Source organism: Chiloscyllium punctatum, chromosome 1, assembly GCF_047496795.1.
Source record: "Chiloscyllium punctatum isolate Juve2018m chromosome 1, sChiPun1.3, whole genome shotgun sequence".
NCBI classification, from domain to species: domain Eukaryota; kingdom Metazoa; phylum Chordata; class Chondrichthyes; order Orectolobiformes; family Hemiscylliidae; genus Chiloscyllium; species Chiloscyllium punctatum.
In genome coordinates, this window is record NC_092739.1 from 4,860,737 (window position 1) to 4,882,735 (window position 21,999).

General features: G+C 37.7%; 1 protein-coding gene across 4 annotated transcripts in view; it reads right to left on the minus strand.

Annotated features, from left to right (window-relative positions):
• arfip1 (ADP-ribosylation factor interacting protein 1 (arfaptin 1)) overlaps window positions 1-21,999 on the minus strand; it is a 204,091-nt gene that overhangs the window by 38,453 nt on the left and 143,639 nt on the right. For all 4 annotated transcript variants that reach the window (XM_072592857.1, XM_072592009.1, XM_072591711.1 and 1 more), the window contains one exon: window positions 18,211-18,319. In XM_072592857.1, the coding sequence (XP_072448958.1) occupies window positions 18,211-18,319 (109 nt within the window). The remainder of the gene's footprint in view (window positions 1-18,210; window positions 18,320-21,999) is intronic.

The window sequence follows — 21,999 nt, forward strand, 5'->3', positions numbered from 1 at the left end:
TGTGTATCTTGAACATTTTGGAAAGAACATTTTGCAAAAGACACACGTTGCATCAGCAATAAATTTGTATTTCCAAGGAGCAGCCCTTTGATGGAGTTGCCAGGTCTACAAATTTTGAGCGTGAAAAAAATTCTTGGATTTGGACCCAGAGTCAAAGAGTTATCTTATCTGCTTCAATAGCCTTTGTCTCTTCACTCTGCTGCTATTCTCTTCTTTGAAACTCCTCTCACCAAAGTTGGTAGGTGAAAACCCACTGGAATACCACATTACCACAAGTGGAGGGTTCTCAAATGAAGTAGTCTTCACTTGCTGTAACCAGAGAGTTTTTGAAGCAGAATCTGAGATCTATCACCACTGTCCCCAGATAAAACTTTCAGCCAGCCACACTGATTCAAGAATAAACCTCAATGCCAACAAACTTGCGTGGAAAGTACTGAAAAAGGCCAGAATTTGGGGAATTCTGTGCATATTTATTCTTTTATGAATTTAACTCTTACTTGGCCAAAATATCTTTAACATAACACAGTACAGCAGTTTTTTTGTTTCCTCCGCCCAGATTAGGAGGTTCTGAGTGTGCTAGTTTTCAAGAAGGGATTCATAATAATTACATTTAAATCGGAGATAGACAGATTTTCATTAAGCAAGGGTATCGAGGAATATGGGCCTAAGACAGACATGTGAAGTTAGACCACAGATCAGCCATGATCAGATTGAATGCCAGAACAGGCTCAAGGGGCTGAATGGCCGATTCCTATGACCCTATTTATAGATTTTCACAGTTTAAACCTTTTGTCAATAACCTTTTCATCTTTGCTCGAGTTAGAGTCAAGCAGTAGAGAAGCCGCGCTTGGTTCATTGAGTCTGCACTGATCTACATTAATCTCACTTTCCAGCATTTAGCCCGCAGCCTTGAATGCTCAACCACTTTTTAAAAGGTTGAGGGGCTTTCTATTTGTACCAACCTCTCAAGCAGTGCATTCCAGATTTCCACCAGCCTCTGGGTGATAAGAACATTGCTCAAGTCTGCTCTAAACCTCTTGCACTTCACCTTAAAATTATGCTCCCTTATTATTGACCCAGTAACTAAGGGGAACAGCTACTTCCTATCCATTCTGTCCATGTCACTCGTAATCTTATACACCTCCCTCAGCCTTCTCTGCTTTAAAGAAAGCAACCTGAGCTAACCCATGATTCGGAGATGCCGGTGTTGGACTGGGGTGTATAAAGTTAAAAATCATATAACACCAGGTTATAGTCCAACATAGAGTCATAGAGGTGTACAGACCCTTTGGTCCAACCTATCCATGCCGACCAGATATCCCAACCCAATCTAGTTCCACCTGCCAGCACCCGGCCCATATCCCTCCAAACCCTTCCTACTCATAAACCCATCCAAATGCCTCTTAAATGTCGCAATTGTACCAGCCTCCACTACATCCTCTGGCAGCTCATTCCATACACGTAGCACCCTGTGTGTGAAAAGGTTGCCCCTCAGGTCTCTTTTATATCTTTCCCCTCTCACCCTAAACCTATGCCCTCTAGTTCTGGACTCCCCGACCCCAGGGAAAAGACTTTGCCTATTTATCCTATCCATGCTCCTCATAATTTTGTAAATCTCTATGAGGTCACCCCTCAGCCTCCGAGGTTTAATTGGAAGTACACTAGCTTTTGGACAACCACCTGATGAAGGAGCAGCGCTCCGAAAGCTAGTGTGCTTCCAATTAAACCTGTTGGATTATAACCTGGCATTGTGTGATTTTTTACTTTGAGCGAATCCAGTCTCTCTTCCTACCTAAAGTGCTCCAACCCAACAAACATCCTATTGAATCCACTCTGCATCCACTCCTGTCTAACCATATTGTTCCTAGAGTGTGGCAACTAGAAGTTCACACAGTAATCCAATTGTGGCCTAACCAAAGTTTTATACAGCTCCAACATGAGCTGTCTGCTCTTACAATCAATGCCATGATAAAAGGCAAGTGTCCTGTATGACTTCCTAATCATTTATTAATCTGTCCTGTCACCTTCAGGGAGATGGATTTTCTACTTCTGAACACTTCACTGTGGACTTTACCAGTTTCCTCATTTCCTCCCCCCACCTTACCCCAGTTCCAACCTTCCAGCTCAGCACCATCCCCATGACCTGTCCTACCTGTCAATCTTCCTTCCCACCTACCCGCTCCACCCTCCCCTCTGACCTATCACCTTCACCCCCACCCACCTATTACATTTTTGGCTACCTTCTCCCTAGCCCCACCCCCCTCCCATTTATCTCTCCACCTAAGGCTCCCTGCCTCATTCCTGATGAAGGGCTTTTGCCCGAAATGTCGATTTTCCTGCTCCTCAGATGCTGCCTGATCTTTTGTGCTTTTCCAGCACCACTCTTATCTTGACTCTGATCTACAGCATCTGCAGTCCTCACTTTCACCTTCAGAGAGATGGAGACAACCATCCCAAAGTTTCTCTGAGCTTCCTAATGTCCGCCCATTCAATAAGTACTTGCTTGTCCAGTTATTGCTTCCAAAGTGCATTCCCAGACACTCTTCAGGGTTAAATTCCATCTGCCACTGATTTGCCCATATGCCCTACCTGTCCGCATCTTCCTGTAACCCAAGACCTATTTCCTCACTATTAACCACTTGACCAATCTTTGTGGCATCCACAAAATGCTTATCATTTTCCTCCAGTATTCTCAAATATATAGTTTATATATTTATCACAAACAATAAAGGGACCCAGCACTGAGATCTGTGGTATGTCACTGGACACCAGCCTCCAAGTCACACAAACAGCTTTCTATCATCACCCATCTCCTTCCACTAAGCCAGTTTTGGGTGCACCTTGTCAGGTTAACCTGGATGCAATGTGCTTTTACTTTATCAGTCTACCATGTGGGACATTATCAAAGGCACTGATATCCAGATAAACTGGATCAACTACTCACTTGATCATCACCTCGAAAACTTCAATCAAACTTGTTAGGCATGGCCTCCCATTGACAAAGCCATGCTGACCATCCCTAATCAAACCTTGCACCTTCAATTAGAGATTAGTTCTTTCCTTCAGAACTTTCTCCAACATTTTCCCTACCGGTGATGTGAGACTCACTGGTCTGCAATTCCCTAATTTATGCCTACCACTCTTCTTTAAAAGTGAAACCACATTAGCTGTCCTCCAGCATTCTTGCATGCCCTCTGGCGCCAGACAGGAATTAAAGATTTGAGACAAAACTCCTGCAATTTTCTCCCCCACCTTCCACAGCAACATGGGGTACATGATTTTAGCTGAATAAGTTTTGCTTGCAATAAATTAGATATTTATCTATTGTTTAAGAAACTTGACTGACTTTGTTCTGATACTGATCTCTATGAGTTTAACATCTATATAAAACTAACACTATGGTCATAACCTCACTTCTTAAATTCAAACTTTGGTGTGAGCAGGGAGGAATGGGACAAGGAATGGAATCAGTTCACCACTCCAACTGGGAAATAACAAAATCATCAATTCCTATGCAATATCACCCAAGTGTCTTAATACAGGTGCAGGCCATTCACACATAGATGGAACACAATTATCACTTGAAGGTCAATTGCAATTTAAAAATGTTTACCTAAGAAATGGGATGTTCTGTTCTGTTCTGACAAATAATTAATTTTCAATACTGATTTAGGTGCATGCATACCGATGACATGAAGGGTGAGCCAGAAACCACAAAAACCTGTACAACGTACCTTTAGTAATTTTTCAATGCTGTAATTAGTGACTACACCTATAAGATGGTTTTTGAGAAATATGATAGCTACAATTTTGGTGGTAACAGTTACTACTTTGGTAGAAATTCTGGGCTTTAAATCCAACATATCCAATTTCACATTGGTAGGACAAGCAACGCCTTAAAACATAGTACCACAGCAATCAGCATTACTAACTTTAAGAAATTAAATACTACAATGTAACAAAACTACAGAGAAATAAACAAAAACTTGGATCCCAATAAATAAGAACTTGAATTTTTACTGCACCATTTATGACTTTGGATCATCCCAAAGTGCTTTAAAGCCAATTAAATACTTTTGAAGCGTTATAATATTATGAACGCGGTAGCCAGTTTCCTCACTGCAAAAAGAGTAATGCGATTTTACAAAATGATTTATTTTTGCCATTTTTGATAGAGGAATAAATATTGACTCTGACACAAGGGATAACTCTACTTCAAAATAATGCCACTGTATCTTTCATATCCATCATAGAAAATAGACTGGTTTAATGCCTTAACCAAAAGATGACATCTCTCCTTCAGTGCTGTCCTAGATTGTCAGTCTCAAGTTTGAGTTCAAGTTATATAAGTGCATGCATATGAACTAGGAGCAGGAGTAGGCAATTCACCCGTCAGCTTGCTCTGCCATCGGATATGATCATGGCTGATCTGAAATAAATTCAACTCTTTCCTACTTATGCCTTTATTCTTTGACGCCCTTGTCAATCAAGTATCTAACTTGAACCTTATAAATATTCAAAGATGTGCCTCTGTGCTTGAAGAAAGAGAATTCCACAAATTATTAATCCTCAAAAAAACCTCATCACCTCAGTAGTGAATGGTAGAGTCCTTACTTTTAAACGGTTTCTCTTAGTTCTAGCCTCTCTCACAAAAGAAAACATTCTTTCAGCAACCATTATGTCAAGTCCTCTCAGGATCTTTACTGAAAACAACAAAATGCTGGAAATCACAGCAGGTCAGGCAGCATGGAGAGACAGCAAGCTAATGTTTCAAGTCCAGATGACTCTTCATCAGAGCTCAGTATCTTATTATTTTGATTTGATGTTTTAGTAAAACAACCGGACAATCTTCTCAACTCCAAACATACAGGTCCAATCATTTCACCTTTCTTCATAAGATTACCCCATGTCTCAGGAATCAATTGAATGAACTTTCTTAGAACTGTTTCAATTGCAATTATGTCCTTCCTTAAATTAGGAGAACAAAACTTCACAGCACCCAAGATCTAGTCTCACCAAAACCCTGTACAGTTGTTTCTCTATTTTAATATACATTCTCCTTGCTATAACTGGCAACTTTCAACCTACCCCCTTAATCACTTAATGTACCTACAAGCTAACATTGAGATTCATGTACCAGTCACCCAAATCCCTCTGTTCTGTGATCCTTCTTCATTTACACATACTGATTTTCTATTCTTCAAAGTGGAAGAAAATCAAATTTTCCCACAGTATACTCCATTTTCCTTTTTTTTTGCTCACTCGTTCAAACTACCCATGTTCCTTTGCAGACTCCTATACTTTCTTCACAACTTACACTATATTTTTGTCATCAGCAAATTTAGCAATCATACATTCAATGCCTTCACCCAAGTCACTGATACAGGTTGTAAGTAATTGAAGGTGCAATACCTGTGGTTCTGCCAACACAAAAATGACCCAGTTATGCTCACATTTGCATCCTATTAGCTAACTGAATTTTTATCCCTGCTATTAGGTAACCCTTCACACCATTAGTTGTTATTTTATGCAATAATTTTTGATATGGCACCTTATAAATGCCCTTTGAAAATCCAAGTACACCACATCTAAAATGTATCCTTTATTCACATTACTTATTATTTCCTCCAAGAACTCTAATAAATTAAACAAACACGATTTCCCTTTTACAAAACCATACTGACTCTGCCTGGTTGAATTAACATTTTTTAAGTGTCCTCTTAAACCTCTTTAACAATAGATACAAGTATTTTGTGAATGACATATGTTACGCAGGTGCAGTTTCCTATTTCTGTCTCCCTCCTTTATTGAATTACAACCAACGCACCTTAACTCAGCAGCCATTTTCTTTTAAGAACCTAGGATGGGGATTTGTCAGACTTTAGTCTTAACAGTTTTCTTGTATCATTATCACTCTATTATTTAATCAGTATTATTACTGAGGTGGTTATAGCAGGGCAATGCAATCAGGCAGAGTCAACATGGTGCTGTGCAAAGGAAATTTGTTTAGCAATTTATTTGAGTTGTTTGAGGAAGTTACTAGTAATAGGGATAAAGGGTGCTATTTATTTCAATTTTTAGAAGTAATTTCAGATCCAGAAAACTCACCCCCATCTTCTCATGGGGAATTTAGGATGGGCAATAAATTGAGTCCTAGCCAGCATCACCCAGATACTGTGACTTTAACAAACAAAAATGTTAAATATACCATATCAAAGGATACTGCACGGAGATAAGAGTTCATGGTGCAGGGGACTAATATATTAGCTAACCAATCCTGCACCCATGCTAATAGGAAACAATAAGCATAAATGAATCATTTTCATGTTGACAAGAGTGATGAAGTGCCATACAGATCAGTCCTGAGGCTTCAACTGTTCATAATGATATCGATGGCTTGCATGATGGGGCTAAGTGTAGTTAGAACGAAGTCCCACTCAACAATGTTGCACAGATTCTGCTCCCAAATCTCAGTTCTTCACCCTGATGTCTCATTGCTTTCCATCGCAATGTCTCAGTAATTTCTGCCTCAATGTTTCTACAGTAGAATATGAAATCTATAACTTCATTACTCAGAGGTGGCAATGGTACAAACTAAGTCAAAGGTGGCATCTGCTCATAAATCCATTAAAGAAAACAAATGAAATAAATTAAGCTTCAACATAGTAATGAAAGAAAATGTAAGTTTTGGAACATTCTATAACTTGCAAAACAAGCACTAGATATCTGCAGGTGTGAAGGTAATGAAACATATCAAAGAGAGAAGCTAGACATACAAATTCATTCCATGAGTAAAAAAGTAATGGGTTATGACCAGCCTGTGTGTAGAAGTTTGCGTAATTTCTCATTTTTTTTCCATTTAGATTAGATTTCCTACAGTGTGGAAACAGGCCCTTCAGCCCAACCAATCCACATAGACCCTCCCAAGAGTAACCCACCCAGAACCATTTCCCTCTGACTAATGCACCTAACACAATGGGTAGTTTAGCATGGCCAATTCACCTGATCTGCACATCTTCGAACTGTGGGAGGAAACCGGAGCACCCGGAGGATATCTACGCAGACACGGGGAGAATGTGCAAACTCCACACAGTCAGTTACCAGAGGCTGGAATTGAACCTGGGACCCTGGTGCTGTGAGGCAGCAGTGCTAACCACTGTAACCCATGAGTTTTGCTGAGCGCAACACACTAATTACAATTCACATTTTTACATAAAGTCACTGTTTGTGAGAGAAATTATTACAGAAAAGATAGCAACTCAGTGAAACAGATTAGATTACCTACAGTGTGGAAACAGGCCCTTCAGCCCAACAAGTCCACACCTACCCTCTAAAGATTAACCCACCCCCCTCTGACAATTTCCCACGGCCAATTCACCTGACCTGCACATCTTTGGATTGTGGGAGGAAACCCACACAGACACGGGGAGAATGTGCAAACTCCACACAGACAGTTGCCCAAGGTTGGAATCGAACGTGGGACCCTGGCGCTGTGAGGTAGCAGTGCTAACCACTGAGCCACTGTACCACCCATGTTGTTAATTTAAAATTTATAAAAAATATAACAGTATTTATGTTGTTTGAATACTGTCATTCAGCTGGCAGTTACCTGCAAATTTATTTCCAGCTATACAGTATTTCTGTTCATTGGATTGCATATGCTGAATATTTGAGGTTTATAGCTGTGAGAGTACGTGGAGGAAGGTGTATTAGATAGATTTTCCAGTCTGCATGGTATTCTGTTGCTGAGACTGTGGCACTCAGTTTCAAAGTATCCTAAAAGAATTAAAATCTGATCCATGCCCAAGAATACAAAGGTCTCTGGACCTGAAACATTACCTGTGTTACTCCTTCCACAGGTGCTGCCAGGTCTGCTGAGGCAAGCAATTTGTTTTTATGTTAGATCTCCAGCTTTAATTTGTCGGTTTAGCCTTTTCTTCAGTAATTTGTTTGGATGACTGCCGCAGCTCCAATTGAGTATTATCAATCCAGCCAATGTCTCCTCCAGTTGAGTAAAGGTAGCGTTCTTAATCTCCCACATGTAATGGATAAGTGGAAAGTTATGCAACATGAGCACTTGCCTATTTATTTACATTATCTCTCACTTAGAATTATGAATGTGTTACAATTTGGTTATAATGCTGTGAATGCATAGCTTTATTGTGAGCTTTCAGTTCTGCAGCAATTGTATTGGAAACAGTAGATAAAAGTTTTTTTTTTAAGAGGAGTTACTCTGTTGCCATTTTAAAAAACTTCTTTGTGGTATGCCAGTAGCTAGTAAAGCCAGAATCTATTACCCATCCTTGGGTGTACTTGGGGTGGCTGTGGTGAGCTTTGAGCTTGCATTGCTGAAGTTCGTGTGGTATTAAGTTAATCTACTTTTTTGTATGGTTGGAAGCCGGAGGTTTTTCACCCAGTAATACTGAAAGAACGGTGTTATAATTCCAAGACGGTGTGATGTGTGACTGGGAGGGGCACTTACAAAATTGTGGCATTTTCACACATCTGTTGCCCTTGCTTGCTCAACTGAGGGAAGCTGGGAGGGGTGATCAGTAGGACATTTCCTTGCCCATGTTTGACTTGATGTCATAAGACTGGATTGAATTGGATGACAAATGTTGAGGACTTCAAGGGCCACTCCCTCCTGACTGCAGTCCAGTGTTCTATAATGTCCAGGTGAAGAGATACCAGGTATCTAGATTGCACACTGAAATATGGAGAGGAAGTAGAAGATTTCAATAACATGAGCACAGAAAATTTATCTTTTCCCAAGGCTGTTGCCCGCACTATGTGCTGTGATGTCCTCTTTCAGTCAGCTCAAAACAGGTACATTGAAAAGATAGGAACCTAATCAAGATCAGGGACACAAAGATCCATCCAAAACTGCTCAAACCTCTCAGTCTAATTGAAGAGATATTCTCAGTACTTTTGCGGAAAACAAACCGTCTAACAAGAATCCACACTTCAAAATTTATTTTCAAGTGGGAGTTTGATTCAGTAATAACACACTAACATGTTTGGAGTTAGAAGGCAGTGTGTTCATCTTCACATTCTTCAGGACATAAATCAAAGATTTCCATGTGCTTGGAAAGTGAGGGAATGCTGCAGTGTCACAAATATATCTTTCAGGTTAGTAGTAAAAACTGAGGCTCCCCCCCATCCATCGATTCAAGTGGACTCGAGAGATTCCACAACACTTTTGAATAATATGCAGCCAACAATCGATCCTTAAATTAACACCACAAAATTAGTTCAACTGCTACTTGCGTGAAGATGCCACATATACCTATGATCCAGTGGTCATATTTTAAAAGTACTTAACACGCCACAAAGTAACTTGGGAGATTGAAAAGTACAAACACTCAACTTTTTCATTCTCCAAGTACAGAGGTATGAAAAGTGGTTATCACCCAAAGCTCACTTACCTCACTTACTTGACTGTATAAACTAAGTGAAATATAAAAATCAACACACACATGCAGAATATTAGCATAAATGAATTTAACTTCTTGTCAATTTATAACCATGTTGAGGATTAAGATATCGAACAGGCATGTTTAAACTGCATGATGGAAAAAAAGTCAAGGGACTGAATGACCTATTCCTATTTCCATACCTGCAAACTTTAAGATTACAGATCCTATAACCACGCTGCTTTACCCATAACGTCCCCATTTGAATTTGTCAGACAGATTACTGTACATAAGTGTTAACTGAAGGATTTGGCTGTAAACAACTCAAACATACCATAGATTCCTGTAGATTCTAACAAATTATTCATATGTAAAACTAAACTGTGGAGGTTACTCAAAACTGATTGCAATTTACTTCAAAAGACTTGGTGCACTACCCACACACCTACAGAATTGCTACTGGCTTTAAAACACAAAAGCAAACATAATTATAATAACGTAAGGAATATAAAATCACATTTAAAGAAATGAAGAGAGACTGAAAGAATATGAAGCAGCGTTATCGTTCTCTTCCATTTGTGATGGCATTTCATTGCAGAAACATAGAGCTTCTCAAAGGTTGCCCATGGTTGTGGACAGTGGCTTGAGAAACCTCAAAGTTACGTACAAATTTTGAAATGTTAGTAATGTCCTTCAGCATTACAAAATGCTTCATGAAGATAGCACAAAGTAGTTAATCTTGATGAGATGACTAACTACAGAGAAGCTACAAATGTGAAATGGAATTTTTGGAGAAGTATTGAAATGGGAAGTATTAAAGTATAGTCAACAAATAACTTGACTATCTAAAAACACGCACAATGTTTAAAAAGATGGTTTTCAGTTCAATCCATCAGCTGGGCCGTTCTTCAAATGGTGTAAACTCTGCTTCTATGTACAAAAAATACTTTGAGGAAAATCAGAATCGAAATGTTAACTACATCCCTTTAAAAAAATAACACCTCAAATCAGGCCACGATAATTGATTTTTGTGTCTTTATACAGAGCTTTAGACTCACATATCATCCCTAGAAAATGCCACAAATCAAGTACGTTCATTCTAAAATTTGAAGCTCACCAAGTAAAAAACAGATACACTAACATTTCAGAAGCTGGTGTACTTTGAGCATATGCAAAGGTCAGGTAAATCAATCATGTAATTTAATCAAGCAGCCTTGGAATTTACCTATGACAGCTCTGATGTTTACCATGTATCAATCAGGACTGCCCTAGCAAAGAGACTATATAAACCAGCAAGAAAACTTACCACCAGTTCACTCAAACTGAACTTTTAAACCATGATTCCCACAGTCACCATGTTGACCTTTCAACAACTTTGCATGTTTAAAGATCAGCTTCCAGAGTATGGTCTCTTTAGGCTAAAGTCTAATCTAGTTTCATTAAAAGGTGCATTCTATACTACAGATTTCAAAGAAAGAATAAATTCATCAGTTTCATATTTAATGTGGTATCTAATGAAGTTTCAAGAAATCATTTAGCTTATTTTTTATCAGATGATTTCAGCTAAATGTAACAAATGTGAAGAGAAAGCCTGCAATTCAACTCTATCCACGAGGAAACGTAAATCTAAAGGATTGTCAACAGCTTTTAACACATGCAAATAGCTCTATAAGAATAGTACAACAAAATAGGGTCATTCTGACCTGACACCTTTAATGATCTTTCCCATCTTTCAGCTGCCAAAAGATGCACAATTGCCTCACAACTCTCCCCTAATGTTGCCTAAACCAACTTATATGACAAATTCTCAACTCCAAATGCAACTTGCAGAATCTGAAATCAGTCATTACTTCACACCTTATATTATACCATGAATCCTGAAATCCACTCACATTATGTTGCGCACTTCCACATTTATGGCTTCACTGTACAACAGTTTCTTCTCTTTTTAAAGCACGTAATGTAAACTCAATTATTTGCAATAATAGAAGACAATTCCCAGTACATTAGAAAGTCACATTTCAGTGCCAATTAAAACCCAACCCAAACATAATGCAGCAATTAAAAGAAACCCTTCAAAAGAGCATGGTAAAGCTAAATCTCCAACTCACAACACACTCAAAACTTCTTCACTAATGTGTATTACATTCTGCAAATTCAATAATGGTCCAGCAAAAGATAACATCAGACCTGACCCAAGTATGCAAAGAAGTCTAACTGAAATATCTGCAAAATGTAATTTAAAATACAGCAATAGATACCATCCATCTGAAGCTTTGATTTCAATACGTTCAGTCAAGGATATTTGTGAATACAGATAATAGTAGATACTCAGGCAGTAAATCCATTTATTATTTATCATATAAGTATTAGAATTGGTTTATAAGAACAGTAATTTCTGCCAAAAAATGTTAATGCAATTTTTAAGTTGCTTAGTTTAAATATTATCTCCAATTGTGTTACGTTAGTTAGCCACATGTTCACAGATGTACAAATTATTTTTATGCAATAAAGTTCAAAAGTACAGTTTTCTACACATCTTTATTAGCCATTAGAATACATAACATTTACACTATAACTATTGATTGGAAAAATAGATTTAAAAATGAAGCAGTAGATGCTTAAGGAGGAAATCTTTGTTGTGGTACAAAAGGTATTCAACCGTGTTCATTGAACCCACCCTTCTGCTTAGGAACCTTTCATTAGAAAAGCCCAGACTTACAGAAATTATTGGCATCTGCTTAAGATGTGCAGCTGGTTATGAAAGAGTGGAAAATAAAAGGTTTTGCAACACCTAATTATAAAAACTCTTATGCTTTTCAAATTTAAATTTTTCAGTCTTGGTGAAAAGACAAAAGCTAATCAATTAAATGAGGAAAACTGAAAAAAAATGTGATGACTATTTGATATTGTACACTATGATTTTCATCCCAAAAGGAACTGACATCCTGTGCTTTGATTACATTTTTTTCCCGTTTGCCTAATCTAATCTCCATTTAGCTACAATCTGCCTAGATCTTGATGCCAAGCAGATCATGTTGCTAGGATGCACAATATTTACCATTGCAATATAACATTTGTTCTTGTAAACTGACAGAAAAATGAATAATTTTACAATTTTGATGTCTGTCACATCAAAATATCTAGCACAACAAACTCAACTGCAGAATGACCTTAGAACCATGCACATCATTTGAAGACTACTGTGTGCTGTGAAAGATGATTTAAAAGAGTGGCGATTTAAAAGAGCTTCCTTTCATTTTTTTAAATTTCAAAGTAGCATCATTTAAGTTTATTCTATGCACATAAACCATGGCCATCTGAAATGTCATGCGATGAACAAAATTGAGTATTGAATAAATGTGGCCATATCCTTGTAATTCTGAATTCAATTTGTATCATGAAAAGATGGAAAAGATGGGGAGGCATGAAGAAAGAGAAGGGGAACATATTGTTTATGCTCCTGTATGTCCAAGTCAAAAGCAGCTTTGGGACAATTACCCAGGTACTTCTGCTTCCAGAAGCAAAATGGTGAAAGTAGGAACCAAAATAGGGAGGGGTAAATAAAAGCTGTTTGTCGCTTCTATACCTTTTTTTCCAAAACAAATAAATTGCAAGCAATGGAATTCAGATTGAGGCTCAACAGTTAGCTAAATCCAAATTTACATTCCCATACTGTAAATTTATAATTTTGATTTTGATACATTTTAAGTTTATAAAATTATTTTAAATGAGAGACTTGTATTGTTCGGTACTGAAGAATCTTGTACCAATTCATAGCCCAAATAAAATGGAGCCCAACAATGAAATAGTGCAAACAGGATGGACAAATTTCACATAATGCTGATTTAGGTTGATTCAGATTAGGGAATAAGTTAAATTTCAACTGTTTTATTGATCTATTGATTAAAACATCAATATCAGCAACTAGAAAATGTGGAGAGTAACTCAAAAGGTAGCTTTTCAGAAAGAAAAAAGCTCTGTCAGAAGCCAGACATTTTAAAAGCAAGAGAAATGCCATCTGTGAGGCAAAGGATAGTCACATTTGCACCAACATGAAAGACTCGTTCTAAATCATCTAAGCCACTTTAAGCTCTGCATCCTTACACTGTTTTTACAATAAGTGTTGGTGACATGGACTTGGGTATATAAGAGAGGAACAGGCAAAGTGATGACCCTTGGTTTTGTTGCAGACAGTCAGAGATGAAGCTAGATGCATTGGAGCTGATCGGAATTTCCAGTTGTTTTACAACACAAAGAAGTGGATGAGTCTCTGGTCAGTTATTAAGGTCTCTTCCAATCTTCAATTTAATATAACCTTACCACTATATAGTACACTAACAAAATATATAAAGGGCAACATAAGCAAGTGAATAATTTAATTAAATAAATAAAACTAAATAAATAAAACAGTAAGGTGCAAAATGCAAGGTGGATGAGCAACTTGACCACAGCACTACAGTAAAGGAAACCACTCGAATGGTGGGAGACACAAGGAATGTAGTAGGTAATAGGAAAGTGAGGCAGACTGGCACCATTCTCTGCAGGAAGATTGAAATGCCATATGGTTGTGTTTGAGACTTCTGCCTAGTGCTGGAAAGGAACTTGCAGTGGATGGAGGATACAATGGTTGCATTCAACGTAAGTACCAACAATATAGGTAGAACGAGGGAAGAAGTTCTGCAGAGAGCGTATGAAAAGCTAGACACCAAATTGGAAAGCAGAATCTCAGTTATAAAGTTTGAATTATTCTGTGAGGTACATGCAAATTGGCATAGGGTAAATCAAATTAGAGAGATAATTATGGGGCTGAAAGGCTAATGTGGGAGAAGTGAGTATCAGTTCATGGGTCACTGACATCAGGACTGAGAAAACTAGGAGTTGTACTATTGGGACAGTCCACAGCTGAACCATGGTGGGACCAATGCTCTTGCTAATCTCACAACGAGGGAAGCGCAGAGGATTTTAAAGTAAAAAGAGGGGGCAATGTATCAAATGTAGAATATTAAAGAATAGGGATAAGGTAAAAGAGGAAAACAGTAATACGGGCAATGACGGGCAGAGTGATAAAAACCTTAGAAATACACTAGCAATCAAAACTAGGTGTGACAAAAATAACAGCATACAAAGTAAATATGATCTGATAGCTATAATAGAGACAGAGCGTTAAGATGACAAGCATATGCCATAAGAGAAATAGGAATTTGGGTAAAGGCAATGTGGCAGCACAGGTGCACAATCCTTTATCTGAAATGCTCAGGACCAGCTGGTTTTCAGAATTCAGAATTTTTCAAATCTCAGAAAAAGTAACAGTTTGATGGTGAAATTGTTAAAAAGGTCTTACTGGAGAAACAGACTCACTGAGTAAAATGGGCCTTGAGACAGAATTTGAGGCCTGCCAGTGCTGGGCCACGCCCACCCCCCCCACATCGCATCAGAGTGACACGCGTTGAGTGGATGTCGACTTGGGTTAACTGTTTGCACGCCAAACAACCTTGTTAATGAGAAAAAACTTCACAAAAAACCTTCGGACTTTGGAGCTTTTCGGATTTCAGGATTTTGGATAAAGGGCTGTCTACCTGTACAGTTAACCAAGGTGGCACTTGTGTAATAGTTAGAGTTGATCTTGGTTTAGGACAGCAGGATGTAGGATGGGTTTGGAAAGAGTTAAGGTATTGTAGGGGAAAGTATTAACTTGTGCGGGTGGTCAGCAGGCCCTCTAACAGTAAACAGAATGTGAGACAACGTATACAAGACAAAATATTGAGCGCTTGTGATAAAATAGTCACGGTTACTATATTTTCCAACATATTGGGAAAAAAAGATGGTCAATAGTTGCTTGGATGAAGAGTTCATCGAATGCTTTTGAGACAACTTCTGACAGCAGCGTGTTTTGGAACTGGCGAGAGAACAGTTTACATTAGACTTGGTTTTGTACAATGTGACAGGATTAACTAACGACCTCAAAATTAAGTCAAGATAGCAGCAGCCACAATATGATTGAGTTATACTTCAAATTTTAAAGGGAAAAGATTAGAATTAAGACAAGCATTTTAAACTCAAATAAGGGCAACAACGTGTACATGAAAGCAGAGTTAGCTGAAGTAAACTAACATTCTGAGCTGGGGGATCAATAGATAAACAGTGGCAGAAATTTAAATGATATTTCAGAATACACAGAATAAGTATATTCCTAATATAAAGAAAAATTCTAAGGGGAGGACCCACCACCCATGATACACTAATTTATTTAAAGTATCAAATTTAAGGAAAACTATAATTGTGCAAAGGTGAGCGACAACCTACATGATTGATCAGCACATAAAGAATAATTTAAAAATGATGAAAGAGCTAATCAGGACAAAGCAATTAGAATATAAGAGGAAGCTAGCTTGGAATGTAAAATAGGTAGTTAGAATTTTACAGCTTTTAAAAAGGAAATGTGTAAGTGATTGTTGGTCCTCGAGAGAATGAGAATGGGGACTTGGCAGATGAAATGAACGGTACAGAGGATACAAAAAATATTTCAGCAATAGCTATAAATCAGAAAGTGGAAGGAGAGGAACTTGGCAAAACGACAATCACAAGGGAAGGGATACTAAAAATCAAACTGTTGGAACTGTGGACTCCATATATTTTTCATATTGTAGTCTTAAAGGAGGTTGCTAATGAGTAGATGTGTTGGTGTTAACTCTACTTTATTCAGGAAATTCCTTTGGAGTAGAAAGTAGTAAGTATCTATTTAAGCAGAAAGGGAGGCAGAAAGTAGGAAATTACAGGCCAGTCACCTTGAGGCTTGTTGTAGGCAGGATGTTAGAATTAATCAAAAGGAGATTATAGCTGTGCACTTTGAAAAATTCAAGACAATTGGGAAGAGTCAGTACTTTTTCAGCAAATGGAAATCAGGTTTCATTAATTTATTGGAATTATTTGCTGTGGATAATGCGCTGTTGATAAAAGGGAGTCTGTGGACGTAATATACGTGGATTTTCAGAAGGCATTTCATAATGTTTCACATATTGTACAAAATAAAATTAGGGTAACCAATTATCAGAGACAGATGATCGCCTGAAAACAGAGAGTATGCCAGAACTGCCTTTGTTTGTTGGTAGAATATGATCAGCAGTATCCTGCAGGGACTTCAACATTTTACAATTTACTTCAATTACTTAGTCAAGATGAACAAAGGCCTGGTAGCTAAATCCACAGGCAACAATAGGTAGGAAAGTATGTTGTGATGCAGATGAAAATATTGCAGTCAAATATAGATGGGTTCAGTGAGTGGGCAAAAATCTGGCAGCTGAAGCACAGTTAGGAAAAATGTGAAGTTGCTCACTTTGACAGGAAGAATGCAAAAAGCATACTATTACCTAACTGGAGAACGACTGCACAATTCAAAGATGCAGAGGGACTTGATGTTCGGGTGCATAATTCACAATATGTTAGCATGCAGGTACAGCACATAACCAAAGCAACTAATGGGATGCTATCCTTTATTACAAGAGGAATTGAACATAAGAGTTCTGATGAAAAGTCATATTGAACTTGAAACATTATCCTCCTCAGAAGCTATCAGACTTCCTGCGTTTCTCTAGCATTTTCTATTTTATTTATGATTTCCAGAGGTGACTCAGAGGAGGTTTTCTATATTGATACATAAAATGAGCAGATTGTCTTGAGGACAAATTGGACAGACTGAGCTTGTTTCCACTGGAGTTTAAATGAATCAAGGGTGACTTGATTGAAATGCTTAAGACTCTGAAATGTCTTGACTAGTGGAAAGGATGATTCGTCTTGTGGGTCAGTCCACAAATACGGAGCACTGTTCTAAAATTTGGAACGGCATATTCAGAACAGAGCTGAGGAGATTTTTCACACGCCCCTTGGAGAGTTGGGCAACTTCAGAACTACGCTCCAGTGGTGGGAAGTAGGGTAATTGAGTATTTCATGTATGTTGAGCAAGTGGAGAAGCTGGTGGTACTTACTTCGAGCAGAGAAAGTTAAGATAAGATTGGTTAGGGGTCATTAAACTCAAAGGATTTTGGTATTATAAATAAAAGAGCAACTGCTTTCAGCTGCAGGAATGTCAGTTAAAAAGAGGACACAAACTAAGGTTAATTGGAAAAATTGGCAAGATATAAATGTTATTTTGCAAAGCTAATTGATATAATCTGGAACATTGCTTGCTACAGTGTTGAAAACAGAATAAATAATAATTTGCAAAATGAAATTGGCTAAGTATTGGAAGGAGAGAAAGGTGCAGGGGTATGTATAAAGAGCAGGGGTATGTATAAAGAGCAGGGGCATGGAAAGAATTGGACACCTCTTTCAACGAGTGACAGGCTGTATGGATATTTGTGTTGTACGGTTACATGATTCCAGCTCAGAAAACAACTTAGATTTGCCATTGCGGTAAGAAATCTACATAGTACATCTTTCATTTCTAAGTTAGGGCTGCCTTTTGTTTGATGCAATTTGAAAACCACAAGTGCAAACATTGGAAAATAAAATGAGAAAAGTATCCACAACTTTTTCTGAGACAGTATGGAGAGAAGGAATTTCAATTATCTTAACACTGATGATTGCAAGTATGAAGCATTTATTTTTAAGCATCAGAATGATAAAGGTCACATTTGTTCATTTTCTAATATTATAAACGAGCTCTATGCGAACTCAAAAGATAGAATATATCATTATAAAACAAAAATATTATATGGCAAAATATTAACTCTTACTTAAAAAATAACAGAAAAATAGATTTTGTTTATACATATATTTTTACAATGCAATTTATCACCTCTGTATGGTTCAGCTTCAATTATTCCCTCAGAGGAACTGCCATAGTTGCTGGAAATGATTCTGGTTTCTTTGAGGGTAGGACCACCAGTCATCATGTGTTTCACGTCCTGAGGTAAATGAGAAAAGAAAGGGTAATCTAAACGGACTTCCCAGATGAGAGCACATTTAGGCATTTGTAAACTTCTGAGTTTTGAAGATGTGATGCCCCTTATAACAGTGACGACAGCTGATATATTCGAAGCAGCTATATTCTACGGCAATGTCACAAGGACAGTTATGACATCACACATCACCAGAGTTCTCTGAAACGATAATTTCAAATAATTTTAAAAACATTCATGCATCCATTCGCATAGGCTGATTTTATCATCATGGAGAAAATATATCAAAATGGATAATTCCTCTTGTTACTGCTGGCATCAGCTGCAACTGAAAATACTTTTTGTGAATAATACAAAACTTGGGCAATGATTTCAAGTCCTCTTCTAATTTAAGCAGTAGTCCGGCTCACTGGTAATACTCTGGCATCTTTGGCAGAAAGGTCACAAGCCCAGATCTTATTTTAGGGACTTGAGTACACAACCTAAAGTTGACATTTTAGTGTGGTGCTGATTGTGTGCGACACCATGAGAGACGCTGTCTTTCAGATGAAATGCTAAACAGAGGGCTGTTTAAGGGGATGTAAAAGTTACTATTTGTAGTCTATTGCATTACTTAATTAAGCAGGATAACTTGTAGGTACTACAGTCAACAACTGTACAAACACCAAAATTCCCAACACGGATTTTTTTTCCATTCATCTCATTGATTTTGTCTACACGGCAATAACACTACAAAACTTTATCACTGGAACATTCTGAGAAATAACATAAATTCTTGATTCATTCATTTAAAATAATTGGCATTATCAGCCATTCCTAAATATTTTTTAATCAACCTTTTCAAAGATGTTACTACCATACCTCTGAAGTCATTTCGACTTGAACCTGGGTCTCATGGCTCAGAGGTAGGGACACTACCACTGCGCCACAAGAGGCTCAAACTGTTAGAGATGTTTTCTAATCAACATGTTCAGAGATGTTACTATCAGGCCTCTGGAACAAGTGGGATTGTGAGCCAGGCTTCCTGCTGAGAGGTCGGGACACTGGAGCTCTTCCATTTCTGTCACGTCACTTTACTCAAAGCTTGTTAAGCACCTTTTAGCTCGATAAAAAGTTGTCACAGCATCAAGTTTTACTTCTAAGTGAACTGTCCTGTGAACAGCCTTAGAATGTTTTACCACATAAATACAAGTTGTTGCTGTAGCTGTCAATGATAAGTACTTCAATTATTGAATGGAATGTAAAAACCATATAATAAAAAAACATATGTTATTTTAACAAGTTTCTAATCAGCATTAGGAAAGCACAGAGGTGTCATCTGATTACTATTTTTCAAATATAGAAATATGTAACTAGTTAAATGACCAAAATCAATTTGAAAATACTGTTTCCAATTGAAAGAAAAAGAACTATGGATGCTAAAAGTCAGAAAGAAAAAACTGGAATTTCTGGAAAAATCAGCAACTTTGGCAGCATCTGTGGACAGAAAATAGAGTTAGTGTTTTGGATGCAGTAACTCTCTTCTGAACTGTTTACAACTGGTTATTTAATGTTAGGAACATCTGGATGAAGAATTTGTGTTTCAGTCCTGGGGCCTCTGCAGCTACTATGGATGAATTATAAAATAAAATTCATTGTTTCTGGTCAGCAAACTTTGCAGTGAACAGCCACAGAGCTAAAACACTATCTCTGTATTTCTCTCTCTCCAGATGTTGCATAACTTTCTAAGTATTTACAATATTTTAAAATTGCATTTCAGAATTCAAACAGCTTTAGTATTTTCATTGTATGTGGATAAATGGCACATAGGTATAGAATTGCATTGTGGCTAGTGTACTTTTGGGCGAGTCTCTGTTATACTAAAATATCGAGCATTCTGGACAATCCACCTCACAAAGTCATGCAAGAAATGATGTGGATGAGATGAAGATGGGAAAGTAATTGGGGTAACGGTGAAGTGATTGACAGTGAGTGAGTAGATGCACTAGTTTGTTCAGGAACTTGGGAATGATCCTCAAACAGAACTTCATTGTGTTCAAACTTCTCCAGTGTCTCACTTTCTCCCACCTCTATCAACTTCTCTGATCTTCGTCAGGTCCTTCAACTCTGGATTCTTTGACACCATCTGGGCCACAACTCTTTAGTACTATGTTTAGAACTTTGAGAGTTCTGCCATGCTCTATTCTCCCACTCAGTTAATTGGGATCCAAAGTTGCATTTTCATAACAGACAATAGAAAAGACAACAGAATCAATTTGGATGCCGTGTTTTTCTATTAGTGAAAATTAGGTTGTAGAGACTGCTGTATTTGCTGCTTTCTTCCTGCCGAAGCAGACAAGAACATGTTTTCACACATAATATTTCATAGGCCAAATTTTTTGAACAACCATTTAATCTATCGATATCCCTTTGTATACTCTTGGTCTACTTCACAACCTACATCCTTACCAACCAGCATGTCATCACCAAATTTAGCAACCATACATTCAGTCCATTCATGTAAGTCAATGGCATTAATTGTAAATAACTGAGGGCCGAATAATGAGCCCTGTGGCACCCTACTCGTCACACTGACGACCCAAAATCCACCCTCTGCATCTCATCAGTTGAATAATAATCCTCTACTCATGCTAACATGCTACCCCTACACCATGATTTAAATAGTAAATTATAATGTGGCACTTTGCTGACTTAAATGCCACTTTGTCAGTGACAACAAGCAGGTGGAAGATATCAGATTCACTTGGTTCAATGTTCATCCCATTATCTAGATTTGCAGCTGTAGGATAGTCAATTTGGTGATATCTGGTGACAACCAGCACATATGGCATTCAACACCATTACTCAGTATACTTTAAAGGAAGAAAAGTTGAAGGAAAATGTGGTTGCCAGTCAGTAGCACACAAATGTGAAAATTTTTATCCACTTGGCTATTCACCACAGTACCTGCAACTCTAGGATTAATGAATTCTGTGTCGCCACAATTAGTCTTACATGCTAAAAATAAAGATGATGGTTTAGAATACAATATAGATCATGGAACCTTATCATTGGATTTTGTGAAGAGAAATCCTATAACCATGAGACATTTTCTGCAGAATGTCGAATTGAGAGAAAAGGACTTAGATTCATGTTTATCTTCAGAACAGTAAATGGAATTTAATATTCTAGGTATGCAACTTTTCCACAGGACAGGCAGGAAGGGACGTGTGGGTGGGTAGCTTTGTTAGTAGGAGAAAAGTATGATAGCCAGAAATTATCTTGGATTGATGATGTAGAATTCATATTATAGAATCCCTACAGTGTAAAAGTAGGCCATTTGGCTCTGAGTCCACACTAATCCTCCAAAGAGCACTCCACCCAGATTCACAGCAAAGATATATCACAGTGAGGGAGATGGATTCGACGAAGGGATAAACTGACCATGGTTAACTAAGTAAGTTAAGGATAGCATCAAAATAAAAAAAATGAAAAAGATTAATGGTAAGTCAAAAGATTGGGAAAGTTTTAAAATGCAACAAAAGATGATCAAAAAATAATGATCAAAAGAAAATAGATGATGAGAGCATACTAGCAACTAATGTAACAATGGACAGCAGGAGCTTCTTTAAATGCACACAAAGGGAAAGAAAACCAAACTTAGCCCCTTACAGAATCATGTTGGTGAAATAACAGTGAACATGAAA